Source organism: Panulirus ornatus, chromosome 67 (genome assembly GCF_036320965.1).
Source record: "Panulirus ornatus isolate Po-2019 chromosome 67, ASM3632096v1, whole genome shotgun sequence".
NCBI classification, from domain to species: Eukaryota; Metazoa; Arthropoda; class Malacostraca; order Decapoda; family Palinuridae; genus Panulirus; species Panulirus ornatus.
The window spans coordinates 19,882,435-19,905,897 of NC_092290.1; the positions used below are offsets into that span (position 1 = coordinate 19,882,435).

The 23,463-nt window shown below is 41.1% G+C and overlaps 1 protein-coding gene across 2 annotated transcripts in view; it reads left to right on the top strand.

Moving 5' to 3' along the window:
• Positions 1-23,463, top strand: part of LOC139747087 (YTH domain-containing family protein 2-like) — a 141,199-nt gene that overhangs the window by 92,287 nt on the left and 25,449 nt on the right. For both annotated transcript variants that reach the window (XM_071658894.1, XM_071658895.1), the window contains exon 5: positions 16,985-17,101. In XM_071658894.1, the coding sequence (XP_071514995.1) occupies positions 16,985-17,101 (117 nt within the window). The remainder of the gene's footprint in view (positions 1-16,984; positions 17,102-23,463) is intronic.

A 23,463-nucleotide genomic window follows, 5' to 3' on the forward strand; every position in this document is an offset into this window, starting at 1 on the left:
CCAAACTCTCTCATCCACAAAAGACTGCATACTTGCCCCTCTTTCCAAAACTCTTGCATTCACCTCCCTAACAACCCCATCCATAAACAAATTAAACAACCATGGAGACATCACACACCCCTGCCGCAAACCTACATTCACTGAGAACCAATCACTTTCCTCTCTTCCTACACGTACACACGCCTTACATCCTCAATAAAAACTTTTCACTGCTTCTAACAACTTGCCTCCCACACCATATATTCTTAATACCTTCCACAGAGCATCTCTATCAACTCTTATCATATGCCTTCTCCAGATCCATAAATGTTACATACAAATCCATTTGCTTTTCTAAGTATTTCTCACATACTTTCTTCAAAGAAAACACCTGATCCACACATCCTCTACCACTTCTGAAACCACACTGCTCTTCCCCAGTCTGATGCTCTGTACATTCCTTAACCCTCTCAATCAATACCCTCCCATACAATTTACCAGGAATACTCAACAAACTTATACCTCTGTAATTTGAGCACTCACTCTTATCCCCTTTGCCTTTGTACAAAGTTTATTCAAGGAAAAAGAGTGGACACTTTTCTTGTATTTGACATAATATGTCACTGAATTTTGTTAGAGAAGAGAAAGTAGCTAAACAACCAATAAGGGTAAGATAGGAAGATGAATCCTAGTGTTTCTCATAACAGATTGTTCAAAGTGATAGCAAATAGAGCTATGTCTGAGGAGGATGTTTTCTGTCTGGGGTACCACAGAGAGTGGTGTTATCCTCCATACTCTTTGAAATATTGAAATCAAACATTGACAGTGAAGTAAAGGAAAGCATAATAAAGAACTTTGCTGATGACACCTGAGCAAGCAAAGTGATTGGATGAGAAGCTGATCAGATGGGGATGCAATTAGACTTAGACAGTTAACAAATGGGCAGAAATAAACTTAATGGAATTCAATGAAGATAAATCTGAGCAAAAAGATATGGGTCAATGAAAGGTTTATTAGTTGTACCATACAAAGGCCTGACGGAAATTGATAGAAAGTGGGTGAAATGTAAAAGCTTTGGTTGTCATCATAAATGAGAAAAGATTTCAGAGAGCATATTAAGTTACATAGATGCACAGACCACATACACCCAAAGTCCAAGGAAGATGGCCAGACCTTAACACAACTGGAAAAGATGCAATCCTCTTAAAAGTGGCAAAAGAAAAGGATAGCAAAGCAGAAGCTCTTTTCCCAATATCTGGCAATCTGCTGGATGGGAAACAAGTAGAAAAAATACTAATATGCCTAAAGGGAATTTTTGTAGGAAAGACAGTGGGTAGAATGAAGGTGAATATGTCATACATCCCATCACCAGACATATGCATCCCTTCACTTTTTGTTTTAAAGCCAATAGTGAGGATAAACTATGAGCTCCAGCCTTGAGACTTACCATGTCTATATTGCTTCTGATTTGGAAGGATGATACAGTAATTCCTGTCTCATTTCTTTAAAGCAGGCAACACAGGTTAAACAATATTGGTAGGTTACTGCAGCATAGCTAAAGTGAGATCAGGGGTTGAAAAGGTAGCATGATATACTGGTGTGTTATGGTGATTGGTTAAAAGAATTATTCAGTATCGAAGTGACAGGTGATGATCAAGCATGATTTTGAACATAATAAGTGTTGCAATGAGCAATATGTTATGGGAGCTTATTTCATGCCTCTCATGGAGTCCAGATTAACTGGGCGACCTCTGAGTTTTGGTCCATTTTCTCTTGTTGGCAGTACTGGTGCACCTATAAAGAAGTTTTTAATATTGATGTTGAATCCTTTTGAGTATTTTGTTACATTCAGTTAATTTGCCTTGGAGCTGCATCTTGCTTCAAGAGAACAGATTCAGTTCTTGCAGTCTTTCCTTATATGGTTTGTTACGTAAGGAAGGATTCAGTTCAGTTGCTCTCCAATTCTCTATTTCCAAGAATTTCCATACTTTGGTATGGTGATGGGTAACCCTCTCTCCAGTATTAAGTAATCTCTATGTTGAATTCTTTGAAACAAAATTACTAAAGGATATCTTACCCTCTAAGGCAGTTTGGTTGAGGTGTGTAGACTATGTTCTCTGTGTTTGGCCAACATGCAAAAATTTACAAAATTGTTTCCCTTTACTTAACAATTTAGTACCTTCTATCAACTTTACTGTAGAAGTAGAGAGTAAATGTATGTTACCATTTTTAGATTACATGATCCATAGAGATAGAAATATGTTTAAGTTTATCATATACAGAAAACCCACCAACATTTTTCCTTATATTCATTATGACTCGGCTCCTCATAGACTTAAATTATCATCATTCCATTTAATATTTCTTAGGGCATTATGTATATGCAGTCCAGGATTTATTGGTAATGAGTTTGAGAAGATATATTCTATTGGATCCAAGTTAAAGTATCCTAGGTCTTTCATTGATAAATCCCTTAAGTTGGCAAAATGATTTATAGAGTTAAACCCAAAACTCCCCTTGATATCAAGAATCTTTTAGTTCTCCCTTTTAGTGATAATTTTACATTACTTCCCAGGTTGCTTAAATCCTTTAATGTAAGTGTAGCTTTCACCAATAGCAGTATTATAAAGAATACCTTAATCAAAATCTCGCCAGAAAATTCTGCCGGCTGTGTTTATAGAATCCCTTATAAAAGCTGTGATATGTTCATATGTTGGGCAGACTGGTAAGGATCTTTATGTTATTCTTAAGCAACATAAATATAGTATAAGAACAGAACAAGAATTAAATGCTTTGTTTAATCATATTAGGAATTATGACCTTTGTATCCACTGGAGTAATGCCAGTTCAGTTATTAACTGTAACTGAGGAGAAAGTGTGATAGAGTGGATGCATCTTATACGTGATTTAGCATGGAAGCAGAAGACTGTACCTGAGGATTGGATGAACAGTGATTAAGTATAATAATAATAATTATAATAATAATAATAATGATAATGATAATATTAATAATAATAATAATAGAAATAATAGTAATGATAAAAATGGGGTGTTCAGCGCTGTGTTGTAAATGGAAATGGTGAAGAGCTTGTAGATTTGTGTGCTGGAAAAGGACTGGTGATTAGGAATACTTGGTTTAAAAAGAGAGATATACATAAGTGTACATATGTAAGTAAGAGAGACTGCAAGTGTTATTGGATTACGTGGCAATTGATAGGCGCATGAGAGAGATTTTTGGAGGTTAATGTGCTGAAAGGTGCAGCTGGAGGGATGTCTGATCATTATCTTCTGGAGGCGAAGGTGAAGATTTGCAGAGGTTTTCAGAAAAGAAGAGAGAATGTTGGGGTGAAGAGAGTCGTGAGAGTAAGTGAGCTTGGGAAGGAGACAGTGTGAGGAAGTACCAGGAGAGACTGAGTGCAGAATGGAAAAAGGTGAGAGCAAAGGATGTGGGGGAGCAATAGGATGTATTTAGGGAAGCAGTGATGGCTTGTGCAAAAGATGCTTGTGGCATGAGAAGCGTGGGAAGTGGGCAGATTAGAAAGGGTAGTGAGTGGTGGGATGAAGAAGTAAGATTGTTAGTGAAAGAGAAGAGAGAGGCATCTGGATGATTTTTGCTGGGAAATAGTCCAAATAACTGAGAGATGTATAAAAGAAAGAGGCAGGAGGTCAAGGGAAAGGTGAAAGAGGTAAAAAAGAGGGCAAATGAGAGTTGGGGTGAGAGAGCATCATTAAATTTTAGGGAGAGTAAAAAGCTGTTTTGGAAGGAGGTAAATAAAGTGCGTAAGACAAGAGAACAAATGGGAACATCGGTGAAGGGGGCTAATGGGGAGATAATAACAAGTAGTGGTGATGTGGGAAGGAGATGGAGTGAATCTTTTGAAGATTTGTTGAATGTGTTAGACGATAGAGTGGCAGATATAGGGTGTTTTGGTCGAGGTGGTGTGCAAAGTGAGAGGGTTAGGAAGAATGATTTGGTAAACTGAGAAGAGGTAGTGAAAGCTTTGCGGAAGATGAAAGCCGGCAAGGCGGCGGGTTTGGATGGTATTGCAGTGGAATGTATTAAAAATGGAGGTGACTGTGTCATTGACTGGTTGGTAAGGATATTTAATGTATGTATGGTTCATGTTGAAGTGCCTGAGGATTGGTGGAATGCTTGCATAGTGCCACTACAAAGGCAAAGGGGATAAAGGTGAGTGCTCAAATTACAGAGGTATAAGTTTGTTGAGTATTCCTGGGAAAATATATGGGAGGGTATTGATTGAGAGGGTGAAGGCATGGACAGAGCATCAAATTGGGGAAGAGCTGTATGATTTCAGAAGTGGTAGAGGAAGTGTGGATCAGCTGTTTGCTTTTAAGAATGTATGTGAGAAATACTTAGAAAAACAGATGGATTTGTATGTAGCATTTATGGATCTAGAGAAGGCATATGATAGAGTTGATAGAGATGCTCTGTGGAAGGTATTAAGAGTATATGGTGTGGGAGGCAAGTTGTTAGAAGCAGTGAAAAGTTTTTATCGAGGATGTAAGGCATGTGTACGAGTAGGAAGAGAGGAAAGTGATTGGTTCTCAGTGAATGTTGGTTTGTGGCAGGGGTGTGTGATGTCTCCATGGTTGTTTAATTTGTTTATGGATGGGGTTGTTAGGGAGGTGAATGCAAGAGTTATGGAAAGAGGGGCAAGTATGCAGTCTGTTGTGGATGAGAGAGCTTGGGAAGTGAGTCAGTTGTTGTTCGCTGATGATACAGCGCTGGTGGCTGATTCATGTGAGAAACTGCAGAAGCTGGTGACTGAGTTTGGTAAAGTGTGTGAAAGAAGAAAGTTGAGAGTAAATGTGAATAAGAGTAAGGTTATTAGGTACAGTAGGGTTGAGGGTCAAGTAAATTGGGAGGTAAGTTTGAATGGAGAAAAACTGGAGGAAGTGAAGTGTTTTAGATATCTGTGAGTAGATTTGGAAGCGGAAGTGAATCATAGGGTGGGGGAGGGGGCGAAAATTCTGGGAGCTTTGAAGAATGTGTGGAAGTCGAGAACATTATCTCGGAAAGCAAAAATGGGTATGTTTGAAGGAATAGTGGTTCCCACAATGTTGTATGGTTGCGAGGCGTGGGCTATGGATAGAGTTGTGCGCAGGAGGGTGGATGTGCTGGAAATGAGATGTTTGAGGAAAATATGTGGTGTGAGGTGGTTTGATCGAGTAAGTAATGTAAGGGGTAAGAGAGATGTGTGGGAATAAAAAGAGTGTGGTTGAGAGAGCAAAAGAGGGTGTTTTGAAATGGTTTGGTCACATGGAGAGAATGAGTGAGGAAAGATTGACCAAGAGGATATATGTGTCAGAGGTGGAGGGAACGAGGAGAAGTGGGAGACCAAATTGGAGGTGGAAAGATGGAGTGAAAAAGATTTTGAGTGATCGGGGCCTGAACATGCAGGAGGGTGAAAGGCGTGCAAGGAATAGAGTGAATTGGAACGATGTGGCATACCGGGATCGACGTGCTGTCAGTGGATTGAACCAGGGCATGTGAAGCGTCTGGGGTAAACCATGGAAAGTTCTGTGGGGCCTGGATGTGGAAAGGGAGCTGTGGTTTCAATGCATTATTACATGACAGCTAGAGAGTGAGTGTGAATGAATGGGGCCTTTGTTGTCTTTTCCTAGCGCTACCTTGCTCACATGAGGGGAGAGGGGTTGTTATTCCATGTGTGGCAAGGTGGCGATGGGAATGAATAAAGGCAGACAGTATGAATTATATTTATTTTTATTTATTTTGCTTTGTCGCTGTCTCCCGCGTTTGCGAGGTAGCGCAAGGAAACAGACGAAAGAAATGGCCCAACCCACCCCCATACACGTGTATATACATACACGTCCACACACGCAAATATACATACCTATACATCTCAATGTACACATATATATACACACAGACATATACATATATACACATGTACATAATTCATACTGTCTGCCTTTATTTATTCCCATCGCCACCTCACCACACATGGAATAACATGTGTATATATGTATATGTCTGAGTGTGTATATATATGTATACATTGAGTTGTATAGGTATGTATATATCTGGCAGCGGATGGAACCATGGAAGTGGAAGTGAGTCATAGGGTGGGGGAGGGGCGAAAATCCTGAGAGCCTTGAAGAATGTGTGGAAGTTGAGAACATTATCTCGGAAAGCAAAAATGGGTATGTTTGAAGGAATAGTGGTTCCAACAATGTTGTATGGTTGCTAGGCGTGGACTATGGATAGAGTTGTGCGCAGGAGGATGGATGTGCTGGAAATGAGATGTTTGAGGACAATATGTGGTGTGAGGTGGTTTGATCGAGTAAGTAATGTAAGGGTAAGAGAGATGTGTGGAAATAAAAAGAGCGTGGTTGAGAGAGCAGAAGAGGGTGTTTTGAAATGGTTTGGGCACATGGAGAGAATGAGTGAGGAAAGATTGACCAAGAGGATATATGTGTCGGAGGTGGAGGGAATGAGAAGTGGGAGACCAAATTGGAGGTGGAAAGATGGAGTGAAAAAGATTTTGTGTGATCGGGGCCTGAACATACAGGAGGGTGAAAGGCGTGCAAGGAATAGAGTGAATTGGATCGATGTGGTATACCGGGGTCGACGTGCTGTAAATGGATTGAATCAGGGCATGTGAAGCGTCTGGGGTAAACCGTGGAAAGTTGTGTGGGGCCTGGATGTGGAAAGGGAGCTGTGATTTTGGGCATTATTACATGACAGCTAGAGACTGAGTGTGAACGAATGTGGCCTTTGTTGTCTTTTCCTATCACTACCTTGCACACATGAGGGGGGAGGGGGATGTTATTCCATGTGTGGCGAGGTGGCGATGGGAATAAATAAAGGCAGACAGTATGAATTATGTACATGTGTATATATGTATATGTCTAGCGATGGGAATAAATAAAGGCAGACAGTATGAATTATGTACATGTGTATATATGTATATGTCTGAGTGTGTATATATGTGTACATTGAGATGTATAGGTATGTACATTTGCGTGTGTGGACGTGTATGTATATACATGTGTATGGGGGTGGGTTGGGCCATTTCTTTCGTCTGTTACCTTGTGCTACCTCGCAAACACGGGAGACAGCGACAAAGCAAAATAAATATATAAAAGATAATATAATATATATATATATATATATATATATATATATATATATATATATATATATATATATATATATATATATTGTGTGGGAGGAAAGTTGTTAGAAGCAGTGAAAAGTTTTTATCGAGGATGTAAGGCATGTGTACGTGTAGGAAGAGAGGAAAGTGATTGGTTCTCAGTGAATGTAGGTTTGCGGCAGGGGTGTGTGATGTCTCCATGGTTGTTTAATTTGTTTATGGATGGGGTTGTTAGGGAGGTAAATGCAAGAGTTTTGGAAAGAGGGGCAGGTATGAAGTCAGTTGGGGATGAGAGAGCTTGGGAAGTGAGTCAGTTGTTGTTCGCTGATGATACAGTGCTGGTGGCTGATTCATGTGAGAAACTGCAGAAGCTGGTGACTGAGTTTGGTAAAGTGTGTGGAAGAAGAAAGTTAAGAGTAAATGTGAATAAGAGCAAGGTTATTAGGTACAGTAGGGTTGAGGGTCAAGTCAATTGGGAGGTGAGTTTGAATGGAGAAAAACTGGAGGAAGTGAAGTGTTTTAGATATCTGGGAGTGGATCTGGCAGCGGATGGAGCCATGGAAGCGGAAGTGGATCATAGGGTGGGGGAGGGGGCGAAAATTCTGGGGGCCTTGAAGAATGTTTGGAAGTCGAGAACATTATCTCGGAAAGCAAAAATGGGTATGTTTGAAGGAATAGTGGTTCCAACAATGTTGTATGGTTGCGAGGCGTGGGCTATGGATAGAGTTGTGCGCAGGAGGATGGATGTGCTGGAAATGAGATGTTTGAGGACAATGTGTGGTGTGAGGTGGTTTGATCGAGTGAGTAACGTAAGGGTAAGAGAGATGTGTGGAAATAAAAAGAGCGTGGTTGAGAGAGCAGAAGAGGGTGTTTTGAAGTGGTTTGGGCACATGGAGAGAATGAGTGAGGAAAGATTGACCAAGAGGATATATGTGTCGGAGGTGGAGGGAACGAGGAGAAGAGGGAGACCAAATTGGAGGTGGAAAGATGGAGTGAAAAAGATTTTGTGTGATCGGGGCCTGAACATGCAGGAGGGTGAAAGGAGGGCAAAGAATAGAGTGAATTGGAGCGATGTGGTATACCGGGGTTGACGTGCTGTCAGTGGATTGAATCAAGGCATGTGAAGCGTCTGGGGTAAACCATGGAAAGCTGTGTAGGTATGTATATTTGCGTGTGTGGACGTATGTATATACATGTGTATGGGGGGGGGTTGGGCCATTTCTTTTGTCTGTTTCCTTGCGCTACCTCGCAAACGCGGGAGACAGCGACAAAGTATAATAATAATAATAATAATATATATATATATATGTATATATATATATATATATATATATATATATATATATATATTTTTTTTTTTTTTTTTTTTTTTTTATACTTTGTCGCTGTCTCCCGCGTTTGCGAGGTAGCGCAAGGAAACAGACGAAAGAAATGGCCCAACCCCCCCCCCCCCATACACATGTACATACACACGTCCACACACGCAAATATACATACCTACACAGCTTTCCATGATTTACCCCAGACGCTTCACATGCCCTGATTCAATCCACTGACAGCACGTCAACCCCTGTATACCACATGACTCCAATTCACTCTATTTCTTGCCCTCCTTTCACCCTCCTGCATGTTCAGGCCCCGATCACACAAAATCTTTTTCACTCCATCTTTCCACTTCCAATTTGGTCTCCCTCTTCTCCTCGTTCCCTCCACCTCCGACACATATATCCTCTTGGTCAATCTCTCCTCACTCATTCTCTCCATGTGCCCAAACCATTTCAAAACACCCTCTTCTGCTCTCTCAACCACGCTCTTTTTATTTCCACACATCTCTCTTACCCTTACTTTACTCACTCGATCAAACCACCTCACACCACACATTGTCCTCAAACATCTCATTTCCAGCACATCCATCCTCCTGCGCACATCTCTATCCATAGCCCACGCCTCGCAACCATACAACATTGTTGGAACCGCTATTCCCTCAAACATACCCATTTTTGCTTTCCGAGATAATGTTCTCGACTTCCACACATTTTTCAAGGCTCCCAAAATTTTCGCCCCCTCCCCCACCCTATGATCCACTTCCGCTTCCATGGTTCCATCCGCTGACAGATCCACTCCCAGATATCTAAAACACTTCACTTCCTCCAGTTTTTCTCCATTCAAACTCACCTCCCAATTGACTTGACCCTCACCCCTACTGTACCTAATAACCTTGCTCTTATTCACATTTACTCTCAACTTTCTTCTTCCACACACTTTACCAAACTCAGTCACCAGCTTCTGCAGTTTCTCACATGAATCAGCCACCAGCGCTGTATCATCAGCGAACAACAACTGACTCACTTCCCAAGCTCTCTCATCCCCAACAGACTTCATACTTGCCCCTCTTTCCAGGACTCTTGCATTTACCTCCCTTACAACCCCATCCATAAACAAATTAAACAACCATGGAGACATCACACACCCCTGCCGCAAACCTACATTCACTGAGAACCAATCACTTTCCTCTCTTCCTACACGTACACATGCCTTACATCCTCGATAAAAACTTTTCACTGCTTCTAACAACTTTCCTCCCACACCATATATTCTTAATACCTTCCACAGAGCATCTCTATCAACTCTATCATATGCCTTCTCCAGATCCATAAATGCTACATACAAATCCATTTGCTTTTCTAAGTATTTCTCACATACATTCTTCAAAGCAAACACCTGATCCACACATCCTCTACCACTTCTGAAACCACACTGCTCTTCCCCAATCTGATGCTCTGTACATGCCCTCACCCTCTCAATCAATACCCTCCCATATAATTTACCAGGAATACTCAACAAACTTATACCTCTGTAATTTGAGCACTCACTCTTATCCCCTTTGCCTTTGTACAATGGCACTATGCACGCATTCCGCCAATCCTCAGGCACCTCACCATGAGTCATACATACATTAAATAACCTTACCAACCAGTCAACAATACAGTCACCCCCTTTTTTAATAAATTCCACTGCAATACCATCTAAACCTGCTACCTTGCCGGCTTTCATCTTCCGCAAAGCTTTTACTACCTCTTCTCTGTTTACCAAATCATTTTCCCTAACCCTCTCACTTTGCACACCACCTCGACCAAAACACCCTATATCTGCCACTCTATCATCAAACACATTCAACAAACCTTCAAAATACTCACTCCATCTCCTTCTCACATCACCACTACTTGTTATCACCTCCCCATTTGCGCCCTTCACTGAAGTTCCCATTTGCTCCCTTGTCTTACGCACTTTATTTACCTCCTTCCAGAACATCTTTTTATTCTCCCTAAAATTTAATGATACTCTCTCACCCCAACTCTCATTTGCCCTTTTTTTCACCTCTTTCACCTTTCTCTTGACCTCCTGTCTCTTTTCTTTTATACATCTCCCACTCAATTGCATTTTTTCCCTGCAAAAATCGTCCAAATGCCTCTCTCTTCTCTTTCACTAATACTCTTACTTCTTCATCCCACCACTCACTACCCTTTCTAATCAACCCACCTCCCACTCTTCTCATGCCACAAGCATCTTTTGCGCAATCCATCACTGATTCCCTAAGGTATTAAGAATATATGGTGTGGGAGTTAAGTTGTTAGAAGCAGTGAAAAGTTTTTATCGAGGATGTAAGGCATGTGTACGTGTAGGAAGAGAGGAAAGTGATTGGTTCTCAGTGAATGTAGGTTTGTGGCAGGGGTGTGTGATGTCTCCATGGTTGTTTAATTTGTTTATGGATGGGGTTGTTAGGGAGGTGAATGCAAGAGTTTTGGAAAGAGGGGCAAGTATGAAGTCTGTTGGGGATGAGAGAGCTTGGGAAGTGAGTCAGTTGTTGTTCGCTGATGATACAGCGCTGGTGGCTGATTCATGTGAGAAACTGCAGAAGCTGGTGACTGAGTTTGGTAAAGGGTGTGAAAGAAGAAAGTTAAGAGTAAATGTGAATAAGAGCAAGGTTATTAGGTACAGTAGGGTTGAGGGTCAAGTCAATTGGGAGGTGAGTTTGAATGGAGAAAAACTGGAGGAAGTGAAGTGGTTTAGATATCTGGGAGTGGATCTGGCAGCGGATGGAACCATGGAAGCGGAAGTGGATCATAGGGTGGGGGAGGGGGCGAAAATTCTGGGAGCCTTGAAGAATGTGTGGAAGTCGAGAACATTATCTCGGAAAGCAAAAATGGGTATGTTTGAAGGAATAGTGGTTCCAACAATGTTGTATGGTTGCGAAGCGTGGGCTATGAATAGAGTTGTGCTCAGGAGGATGGATGTGCTGGAAATGAGATGTTTGAGTACAATGTGTGGTGTGAGGTGGTTTGATCAAGTAAGTAACGTAAGGGTAAGAGAGATATGTGGAAATAAAAAGAGCGTGGTTGAGAGAGCAGAAGAGGGTGTTTTGAAGTGGTTTGGGCACATGGAGAGAATGAGTGAGGAAAGATTGACCAAGAGGATATATGTGTCGGAGGTGGAGGGAACGAGGAGAAGAGGGAGACCAAATTGGAGGTGGAAAGATGGAGTGAAAAAGATTTTGTGTGATCGGGGCCTGAACAGGCAGGAGGGTGAAAGGAGGGCAAGGAATAGAGTGAATTGGAGCGATGTGGTATACCGGGGTTGACGTGCTGTCAGTGGATTGAATCAAGGCATGTGAAGCGTCTGGGGTAAACCATGGAAAGCTGTGTAGGTATGTATATTTGCGTGTGTGGACGTATGTATATACATGTGTATGGGGGTGGGTTGGGCCATTTCTTTCATCTGTTTCCTTGCGCTACCTCGCAAACGCGGGAGACAGCGACAAAGCAAAAACAAAATATATATATATATATATATATATATATATATATATATTTTTTTTTTTTTTTTTTTTTTCATACTATTCGCCATTTCCCGCGATAGCGAGGTAGCGTTAAGAACAGAGGACTGGGCCTTTGAGGGAGTATCCTCACCTGACCCCCTTCTCTGTTCCTTCTTTTGGGAAAAAAAAAAAATATATATATATTTCCCTAACCCTCGCACTTTGCACACCACCTCGACCAAAACACCCTATATCTGCCACTCTATCATGAAACACATTCAACAAACCTTCAAAATACTCACTCCATCTCCTTCTCACATCACCACTACTTGTTATCACCTCCCCATTTGCGCCCTTCACTGAAGTTCCCATTTGCTCCCTTGTCTTACGCACTTTATTTACCTCCTTCCAGAACATCTTTTTATATATATATATATATATATATATATATATATATATATATATATATATATCCCTGGGGATAGGGGAGAAAGAATACTTCCCACTTTATTTACCTCCTTCCAGAACATCTTTTTATATATATATATATATATATATATATATATATATATATATATATATATATATATATATATCCCTGGGGATAGGGGAGAAAGAATACTTCCCACGTATTCCCTGCGTGTTGTAGAAGGCGACTAAAAGGGGAGGGAGCGGGGGGCTGGAAATCCTCCCCTCTCGTTTTTTTTTTTTTTTTTTTCCAAAAGAAGGAACAGAGAACGAGGCCAGGTGAGGATATTCCCTCAGAGGCCCAGTCCTCTGTTCTTAACGCTACCTTGCTAACGCGGGAAGTGGCGAATAGTATGAAAGAAAGAAAGAAATATATATATATATATATATATATATGGTGGCTGATTCATGTGAGAAACTGCAGAAGCTGGTGACTGAGTTTGGTAAAGTGTGTGGAAGAAGAAAGTTAAGAGTAAATGTGAATAAGAGCAAGGTTATTAGGTACAGTAGGGTTGAGGGTCAAGTCAGTTGGGAGGTGAGTTTGAATGGAGAAAAACTGGAGGAAGTGAAGTGTTTTAGATATCTGGGAGTGGATCTGGCAGCGGATGGAACCATGGAAGCAGAAGTGGATCATAGGGTGGGGGAGGGGGCGAAAATTCTGGGGGCCTTGAATAATGTGTGGAAGTCGAGAACATTATCTCGGAAAGCAAAAATGGGTATGTTTGAAGGAATAGTGGTTCCAACAATGTTGTATGGTTGCGAGGCGTGGGCTATGGATAGAGTTGTGCGCAGGAGGATGGATGTGCTGGAAATGAGATGTTTGAGGACAATGTGTGGTGTGAGGTGGTTTGATCGAGTGAGTAACGTAAGGGTAAGAGAGATGTGTGGAAATAAAAAGAGCATGGTTGAGAGAGCAGAAGAGGGTGTTTTGAAGTGGGCACATGGAGAGAATGAGTGAGGAAAGATTGACCAAGAGGATATATGTGTCGGAGGTGGAGGGAACAAGGAGAAGAGGGAGACCAAATTGGAGGTGGAAAGATGGAGTGAAAAAGATTTTGTGTGATCGGGGCCTGAACATGCAGGAGGGTGAAAGGAGGGCAAGGAATAGAGTGAATTGGAGCGATGTGGTATACCGGGGTTGACGTGCTGTCAGTGGATTGAATCAAGGCATGTGAAGCGTCTGGGGTAAACCATGGAAAGCTGTGTAGGTATGTATATTTGCGTGTGTGGACGTATGTATATACATGTGTATGGGGGGGGGGTTGGGCCATTTCTTTCGTCTCTTTCTTTGCGCTACCTCGCAAACGCGGGAGACAGCGACAAAGTATAATAAAAAAAAAGTAATAATATATATATATATATATACACATATATATTGGGAGGTAAGTTTGAATGGAAAAGCCTGAGGAATTGAAATGTTTTAGATATCTGGGAGTGGACTTAGCAGCAGATGGAACCATGGAAGCGGAAATGAGTCACCCTCCTCCGCACAACCACATCCATAGCCCGTGCCACGCAACCATATAACATCATTGGAACTACTATTCCTTCAAACATACCCATTTTTGCTCACAGAGATAATGTTTTCTCCTTCCACACATTCTTCATCACTCCCAGAACCTTTGGTCCCTCCCCTACCCTCTGACTCACTTCTGCTTCTATGGTTCCATTCACTGCTAAGTCCACTTCCAGGTATCTAAAACAGTTCATTTCCTCCAATTTTTCTACATTCAAACTTACATCCTAATTTGCTAGTCCCTCAACTCTACTAAACCTAATAACCTTGCTCTTATTAACATTTACTCTCAACTTTCTCCTTTCACTCACTTTTCCAAACTCAGTCACCAACTTCTGCAGTTTTGTACTCGAATCAGCGAACAGCCACAGATCAATCCTTGGAATAAATGGTGCAACTGTTCAGGAAAAAGAAATTATGACAACAGGACTCCCAGTTTCTTAGAGGCAAATTTAACTATTTCCATAGTGTTGGGTTTCAAAGATAGAGTGGATGTTGCTGTAATACCAAGTATGTTCAGTGAGTCAAGTGGTGGAATTACAAAACTGTCAAAGGAGAGTGGAAAGTTGTGAGGAATTTTCAATAGAGAGATGGGTAGCAACTGGGTCTTGCAGACATTCACCTTACCAGATTGCATCAAGTCCCACCGAGATATCCTCTCCAAGTTGAAGTTTATTGACGAAGTTGTATCAAGACAAGATACAGATAGAATGAAAGAGGAAGGAGGCATATTTGGAGGATGTGGGGGAATGCAGTGATATGTTTTCAGCATATGAGTGCATTTGGTTGGTTGTGAAAAAAAAGAAATTGTTGATAAAAAGGAGGGAAAAGTGTAAGACACAGAACAGAACCTTAAGGGACACTGCTGTCGATGGAGAGATGGGGAGAGACTGCTCCATCAATAACCACAGAGATATATAAGCTAGAGAGGAAGCTAGATGTAAGGTGTGAGGTTAATTTGTATAGTGTCTCATGAGTATGTTTGTGTGTTCTTCAGGAGAAAGGATTTCATTGGATGAGTTAGGAGCACTTCATGAGTTGAGACTGGGTTGGTGCAATAAGAGTGGATCTTCTTTAATATTCACTAGGGTTGATTGCTGTGGGTCTTGTAGTTCATTATGTTGAGGAAGGAGTGCCAGTTTTCAGTTTTTGTTTTCGTGATTAGGTTAGTGGTGGTATTATTTAGAGTTTGAATGTTCATTAATTTCTGTTAATGGTGTGTGCTTTTGTCTGAGCTAGCTTTTTTGCTTATGGGATGTGTAACTTGGGAGAAATTTGGGTTGTATTTCTTTCTCTGCTGGCATGGTTGGAGATGTTGATGAAACATAACACTGCACATTCAGGAATGGGAAATCATCTATATTTAAGTTTTGGAGCTCTGTTTCCATATGTTGTGTGAAAGCTGGCCAGTCTGGTCTTCTGTGATTTGTGTGAGATTTTTCGAAGGTTTTGATTAGATGGGTCAGATGGAGTGTTAGCAGGATGGGTAAGTTGTCAGAGGATAGTTTTTTGTAGCATGCTCCAGTTTGTCCTTGTGTGTGAGTCTTGTAAGTGGTGATCCTTTAATCTTGTCCCGACTTTTGTTATCTGTAAATTTGTTAACTTTAGACTCCAGACTAATGGGTTGATAGTTTTTAAGATTATTGTTACATGAGCAAACTTCTAGTTCTCTTGAAACTTTCCCTGGAAAATGACTTGCAGAAAAGATCAGATTGGGGATGAACTTTTTTTTCACTGAAAACTTCCCAGGTCCTGCTACTTTCTCTGTTTTCCTTATGCTTCATGTTGACAGTATATCATGATTGTGTATGATTGTGTATACTAGTTTTTGCAAAGCTTTATCCACCTTTATGAATGGGACAAGATTTGGAATACAAAGAATTTCTTCTATGGTAAATATGGATGAAAGAATTTATTAAAGACCATTACCTTGGCTTTACTGTTTATTTTCTGTAATTGATTGACCAGTTAACTGGGTAATGACTCTTTTAGATATAATATTCTTTATAGTTAATCATGTATGAAAGCAAGATGTAACATGGCATTAACGGGACTGATTATAGAGAGTGCCAACACTGAAGTTGGACTTTTTCAAAAAATAGGAAAAAAGTTAGGGTTAGGCAGCTAATGACCATGGAGGTATATTACCAGTACTTCCCACTTGGGTGTCAGAAAGGTTAGTGACATCTGCTTAGTGAGCCAAGTTGTCAAGTTGCACTCCTCTGACCCAGTTAGCTGTGTCCTCTTTCTGCCTCACTAACATGTGAACTACTGGCATTCTGTCCACAAACATAATCTATCCCTTCCATATGTAACGCCTTGGCAAAACCTATGCAGCTCATTCTTCATAACTAGATTTTCCTGTGTTGAGCACTATGTGCTATCCCTCCCTTTGTGAGAATTATAGCAGTAGATAGAAGGTAGGGACATTTGGGCTGGAGCATTAGGTAGAAGTAGTGGGTAGGAGCATTAGATAGAAGTGGTCAGTTGGAACATTAAGTAGGAGCCACTGCAAACACTGCACTAGACTTGCCCTTTGCTTGTGGCCTGTTAAGGGTGAGGCACTAAAGGCAAAGAAGCAGCACTAGAGTTCTTTAGTTTTTAAGACTCTGTTGCTGTGGCCACCCCTTTAAGGGAGTTCCAATTGGAACAGGCATTAGGGATGTAGATAGATTAGGCTTAGAAAGCATTAGGAAGATGCAAGATAGTGAACCAAATAATGGATATACTGAAATATGGAAAGGCAGAAGCTGTAAGTGCATGAAGGGATGATAGATGTGAGGATAACCATGAAGTAAGTTGAGTAAATTGAAAGCTTTTAAGGTTGAATTTAGATTAGAATGGCTGGAGAGAATAATAGGGTGTGTCTGCAAGAGGGGTATATGCATGCATAGATTAGCTGTTTTTCTTTCTTTTTCATACCCACATTATTCATATAAAATTATGCTTGGAGCACATGGCTTTAATCAGAAAAGTGCTGTGTTGATGTGAGTAGGTCAAATTGTTTTTTACCAGTAAACCTTTTATAGAAACGAACTGTAATGGATGATGTGTTTTTACCAGGTGCTGAAGATAATCAACCAGTATCGCCACACTACTTCCATATTTGATGACTTTTCTCACTATGAGAAGCGCCAGGAAGAGTCTGAAACTCGTAGGAATCCAGGAAACCCATACAAGGTATGTATGACTTTAAAAAGTAGATATGGCCTTATCTTGGCATCAGAATGCGGGAGTGAAGGTAGATATTGTTGAAGGTTTTTCTATTAAGTATTTACTTTAATTCATTAAATGCTGAATATTAAGATCTAATTTTTTGTTGATTAGGATGTGAGTATTAACATGATAAAGAGAATAGTGTTTATAAAGGAGCAACAAGATAGAGAAGGCAGTGGTTGACAAAGTTTAACAGGGCTGTTCAATTGATGGTTTGCAGGCTACCTGCAGCCCATAAGTGGTTAAGATACTGCTCATGGATGAGTTCTTGTATTATGAAAAAAGGTAATAAAAAAGTTGAACATGCTCATTTTTTGCCATAAAATTGGTATTAAGCGTGTGTGCAGTCATTACTTGAATTTCGTAGTTATGACAGCCTTTATGTTACCTTGTTATTAGTGTTTATTCTTTTCAAGAATTTGTTGTTGTTGTTGTTGAACAGATATTAATAAAAATGTTGGCTCTAAGTTGATCAGAAGTTGGACTGATCTTCAGTATATGATAAGAGTGCTGAGGTGATGCGATTTTTGTGGAAATAGTTTCGGGCTCGGGTATACATTTGATTTAAGGAAAAGGTAGTGTGTTTGCTTGAGATGTTGTACTGAAGGGTATGTGCATCATTGTGTGTTGAGGAAGTTTTGCTTGAGCCATCACTTTTTGTAATGGTAGAGGCATATTGGATATTTTTTTTTAATATTTGTTTGCTTTCTGCTGCATTTGTGAGGAACATATGAAGAAAAGCTGCCTTTGCTCATATCCCTTCTCCCTAGATGTCATATGTAGTACTCTGAAACCACAGGCCCTTATCCACAACCAGGTCCCACTGACATTTCTGTGGCTGCTTCATATGCTTTAACTTGATCTGTTTGATAGCTGATTGCCCACTGTTTATGACATTGCTCCAGTTTACTCTATTCCTTGCATGCCTTTTGCCTTCTTGCATGTTCAGGTCCTGAGCGCTGAAAATCGTTTTCACTCCATCCTTCCATCCCCCTTATACTTGTCCTCTTTGTGAGCCTCTCCTTACTCATTTTCTCCATGTGTCCACACTATTTCAGCCACTGTTTCAGCACACCCTCTGCTTGTCTCACAACCACACTCTTTTTACCACATATCTTTCTTACCCTTTCAGTACTTAATCAATCAAACCACCTCACACCACATATTGTCCTCAAAAATTTCATTTCCAGTGCATCCACCCTCTTCCATTCAACCATATATTAATGTTGGAACAACTGTTCCTTCAAACATACCCATTTTTGCTCTCTGAGATAATGTTCTCTCTTTTCACACATTCTTCATTGCTCTTAGACTAAACCTATGCCTCCTCCCCCACGCTATGACTCACTTCCACTTCCATGGTTCCATTCGCTGCTAAGTCCACTCCCAGTTATCTAAAACACTTGATTTCCTTCAATTTTTCTCCATTCAAGCTTACGTCCCAACTTGCTGTTCCCTCAACCTTGCTGAACCTAATCACTTTCCAGTTATTTATATTTACTCTCAACTTTCTCCTATCACACACTTTTCCAGACTCAGTCACCAACTACTGCAGTTTCTCGCTTAAATCATCCACCCGTGCTCTATCATCAGCAAACAGTTGACTCACTTCCCATGCCCCCTCATCCCCAACAGACTGCATATTCGCCCCTCTCTCCAAAATTCTCGCATTTACCTTCCTAACCACCCCATCCATAAACAAATTAAACACCCATGGGGACATCACACACACACACACACACACACACACACACACACACACACACACGCGCAGACTGACCTTTACTGGGAACCAATCACTCTCCTCTCTTCCTACTCATTCACATGCCTTACAACCTTGATAAAAACTTTTCACTGCTTCTAGCAGTTTACCAACCATGATGCCATGTACTCTTAAAACCTTTCCACAAAGCATCTCTATCAACCCTATCATATGCCTTCTTCAGATCCATAAATGCTACATACAAATCGATCTGTTTTTTTAAGTATTTCTCAAATATACTCTTCAAAGTAAACACCTGATCCACACATCCTCTACCACTTCTAAAACCACATTGCTCCTCCCAAATCTAATACTCTGTACATGCCTTCACCCTCTCCATCAATACCCTCCCATAGAATTTTCCAGGCATACTCAACGAAGTTGTGCCTCTGTATTAGGCACTCACCTTTATCCCCCTTGCCTTTTTACAGTGGCATTATACATGCATTCTGCCAATCCTCAGGCACTTCACCATGATCCATACATACACATTTATACTTCTTTGCCTCCATCCATTTCCAGCACCACCCCACCCACCCCACAGGAAACAGCGTCACCATCCTGTGTCAGCAAGGCAGTGCCAGAAAAACAAACAAAGAAGACCACATTCGTTCACACTCAGTCTCTACCTGTCATGTGTAATGCACTGAATCCACAGCTCTCTATCCACATTCAGGTCCCGCAGAGCTTACCATGGTTTACCCCAGACATTTCACATACCCTGGTTCAATCCATTGACAGCACTCAACCCTGGTATACCACATCATTCCAATTCACTCTATTCCTTGCATGCCTCTCACCCTCCTGCATGTTCAGGCCCCATTTGCTCAAAATCTTTTTCACTAAATTCTTCCCCATCCAATTTGGTCTCCTTCTTGTTCCCTCTTTGTCTACCTTTCCTCACTCATTCTCACCACATGTCCAAACCATTTCAACATATTCTCTTTTGTTCTCTCAACAACACTCTTTTGATTACCACACACCTCTCTTACCCTTTCATTACTTAATTGATCGAACCTCCTCGCATCACATGTTGTCCTCAAACATTTCATTTCCAACACATCCACCCTCCTTTGTACAACTCTGTCTATAGCCCATGCCTTGCAACCATATTATATTGTTGGAACTACGATTCCTTCAAACATACCCATTTTTGCTTTTTGAGATAATGTTCTCTCTCTCTCCACACATTCTTCATCACTCCCAGAACTTTTGCCCCCTCCCCTACCTTATGACTCACTTCAATTTCCATGGTTCCCCTCGCTGCTAAGTCCACTCCCAGATATCCAAAACTCTTCACTTCCCCCAGTTTTTCTCCATTCAGACTCATCCCAACTAACTTGTCCCTCAACCCTGCTGAAGCTAATAATCATGCTCTTATTCACATGTACTCTCAACTTTCTCCTTTCACACACTTTTCCAACAGTCACCAACTTCTGCAGTTTCTCACTCAAATCTGCCACCAGTGCTTTATCATCAGCAAACATCAACTGACTCACTTTCCAGGCCCTCTCATCCCCAACAGATTGCATATTCGCCCCTCTCTCTAAAAGTCTTGCATTTACTTCCCTAACTACCCATCCATAAACAAATTAAACAGCACCCCTGGTGCAGACTGACATACCCTATCATTTTTCTTCTCCAGATCCACATATGCCACATACAAATCCATCATTTTCTCTAAGTATTTCACACCCATTCTTCAAAGCAAACACCTGATCCACACATCCTCTACCACTTCTTAAACCACACTGCTCCTCCCCTGTCTGATGCTCTGTACATGACTTTACCCTCTCAATCAATACCCTCCCATACAGTTTTCCAGGAATACACAACAAACTTATGCCTCCTGTAGTTTGAACACTCACCTTTATCACCTTTAACTTTGTAAAATGGTACTTTACATGCATTCTGCCAATCCTCAGGCACTTCACCATGATCTAAACATACACTGAATATCCTCACCAACCAGTCTACAACACAGTCACCCCCTTTCTTAATAAATTCAACTGCAGTAACATCCAAACCCACCACCTTTCCAGATTTCATCTTCTGCAAAGCTTTCACCACTTCTCTCTTCACCAAGCTACTCTTCCTGACTCTCTCATTTAGCACACCACCCTGACCAAAACACTCTACATCTGCCACTCTATCATCAAACACATTCTACAAACCTTCAAAATACTCACTCCATGTCCTCCTCACTTCATTACTACCTGTTATCACTTTTTGCCCCCTTTCCCCCTTCAATGTTCCCATTTGTTCTTTTGCCTTATGCATGTTAGTTACCTCCTTCCAAAACATATTTTTATTCTCCCTAAAGTGTAATAATATTCTTTCATCCCAACTCTCATTTGATCTCTTTTTTAACTCTTATACCTTCCTTTTGACTCCTGCTGCTTTCTCTTATACATCTCCTGGTCATTTGCACACCTTCCTTGCAAGTATTGCCCAAATGCCTCACTTTTCTCCTTCACAAACAGCTTTACTTCTTCATCCGGCCACTCACTACCCTTTCTAATCTGTGCACCTCCCACTTTTCTCATGCCACATGCATCTGTTGCATATGCCATCTCTGCTTCCCTAAATACATCCCATTCCTCACCCTTTCCCCTCACATCATTTACTCTCAACCTTTTGCCATTTTACACTCAATCTCTCCTAGTCCTTCCTTACACAAGTCTTCTCTACAAGCTTGCTTACTTGCACCACTCTCTTCTCCCTGACATTCTCATTTTTTGAAAACCTCTGCAAATCTTCACCTTTGCCTCCACAAGATTGTGATCATATATCTCACCAGCTGCCCCTCTCATCACATTAACATCCAAAATTTTGTATACACCCCTATCAATTAATATGTAATATGATAATGCCTTTATAATGCCCTTTGACCATCTCTCCTCTTCACATATTTATACTTATTTATATATCTCTTTTTAAAGCCATGTATTCCCAATCACCAGTCTTTTTTCAACACACAAATCCACAAGCTCTTCGCCATTTCCATTCACAACACTGAATACCCCATGTGCATCAATTGCATCCTCAACTGGTAGAGGATGTGTGGATCAGGTATTTGCTTTGAAGAATTTATGTGAGAAATACTTACAAAAAACAGATGGATTTGTATGTCGCATTTGTGGATCTGGAATAGGCATGTGATAGGGTTGATAGAGATGCTTTGTGGAAGGTTTTAAGAGTATATGGTGTAGGAGGTAAGTTGCTAGAAGCAGTGAAAACTTTTCTCAAGGATGTAAGGCATGTGTATGAGTAGGAAGAGAAGAGAGTGATTGGTTCCCAGTGAATGCTGGTTTGTGGCAGGGGTGCGTGATGTCTCCATGGTTGCTTAATTTGTTTGGATGGGGTGGTCAGGGAAGTGAATGCAAGAGTTTTGGAGAGATTGGCAAGTATGCAGTCTGTTGTGGATAAGAGGGCTTGGGAAGTGAGTCACTTGTTCGCTGATGATACAGCACTGGTGGCTGATTCGGGTGAGAAACTGCAGAGGTTGGTGACTGAGTTTGGTAAAGTGTGTGAAAGGAGAAAGTTAAGAGTAAATTGGTAAAGTGTGTGAAAGGAGAAAGTTAAGAGTAAATGTGAATAAGAGCAAGATTATTAGGTTCAGTAGGGTTGAGGGGCGAGTTAACTGGGAGGTAAGTTTGAATGGAGAAAAACTGGAGGAAGTGAAGTGTTTTAGATATCTGGGAATGGACTTAGCAGCGGATGGAACCATGAAAGCAGAAGTGAGTCACAGGGTGGGGGAGAGAGCAAGGGTTCTGGAAGTATTGAAAAATGTGTGGAAGGCGAGAACGTTATCTCGAAGAGCAAAAATGGGTATGTTTGAAGGAATAGTGGATCCAACAATGTTATATGGTTGCAAGGCATGGGCTATACTTAGAGTTGTGTGGAGGTGGATGGATGTGCTGGAAATGAAATGTTTAAGGACAATATGTGGTGTGAGGTGGTTTGATCGAGTAAGTAATGAAGGGTATAAAGGATAGGGCAGAAAAAATACTTCCTACGCATGCCCTGTGTGTCGTAGAAAGCAACTAAAGGGGATGGAAGCAGGGGGGGGGGGCTAGAAACCCTCCCCTCTTTGTATTTTAACTTTTTAAAAGGGGAAACAGAAGGAGTCATACAGGGAGTGCTCATCCTCTTTGAAGGCTCAGATTGGGGTGTCTAAGTGTGTGTGGACATAACGAAGATGAGAAAAAAAGGAGAGATAGTATGTTTGAGGAAAGGAACTTGGATGTTTTGGCTCTGAGTGAAACAAAACTCAAGGGTAAAAGGGAAGAGTGGTTTGGGAATGTCTTGGGAGTAAAGTCAGGGGTTGGTGAGAGGACAAGAGCAAAGGAAGGAGTAGCACTACGCCTGAAGCAGTTGTGGAAGTATGTGATAAAGGTAAGAAAGTAAACTCTAGATTGATATGAGTAAAACTGAAAGTGGATGGAGAGAGATGGGTGATTACTGGTACCTATGCACCTGGTCATAAGAAGAAAGATCATAAGAGGCAAGTGTTTTGGGAGCGGCTGAGAGAGTGTGTTAGCAGCTTTGATGCACGAGACCA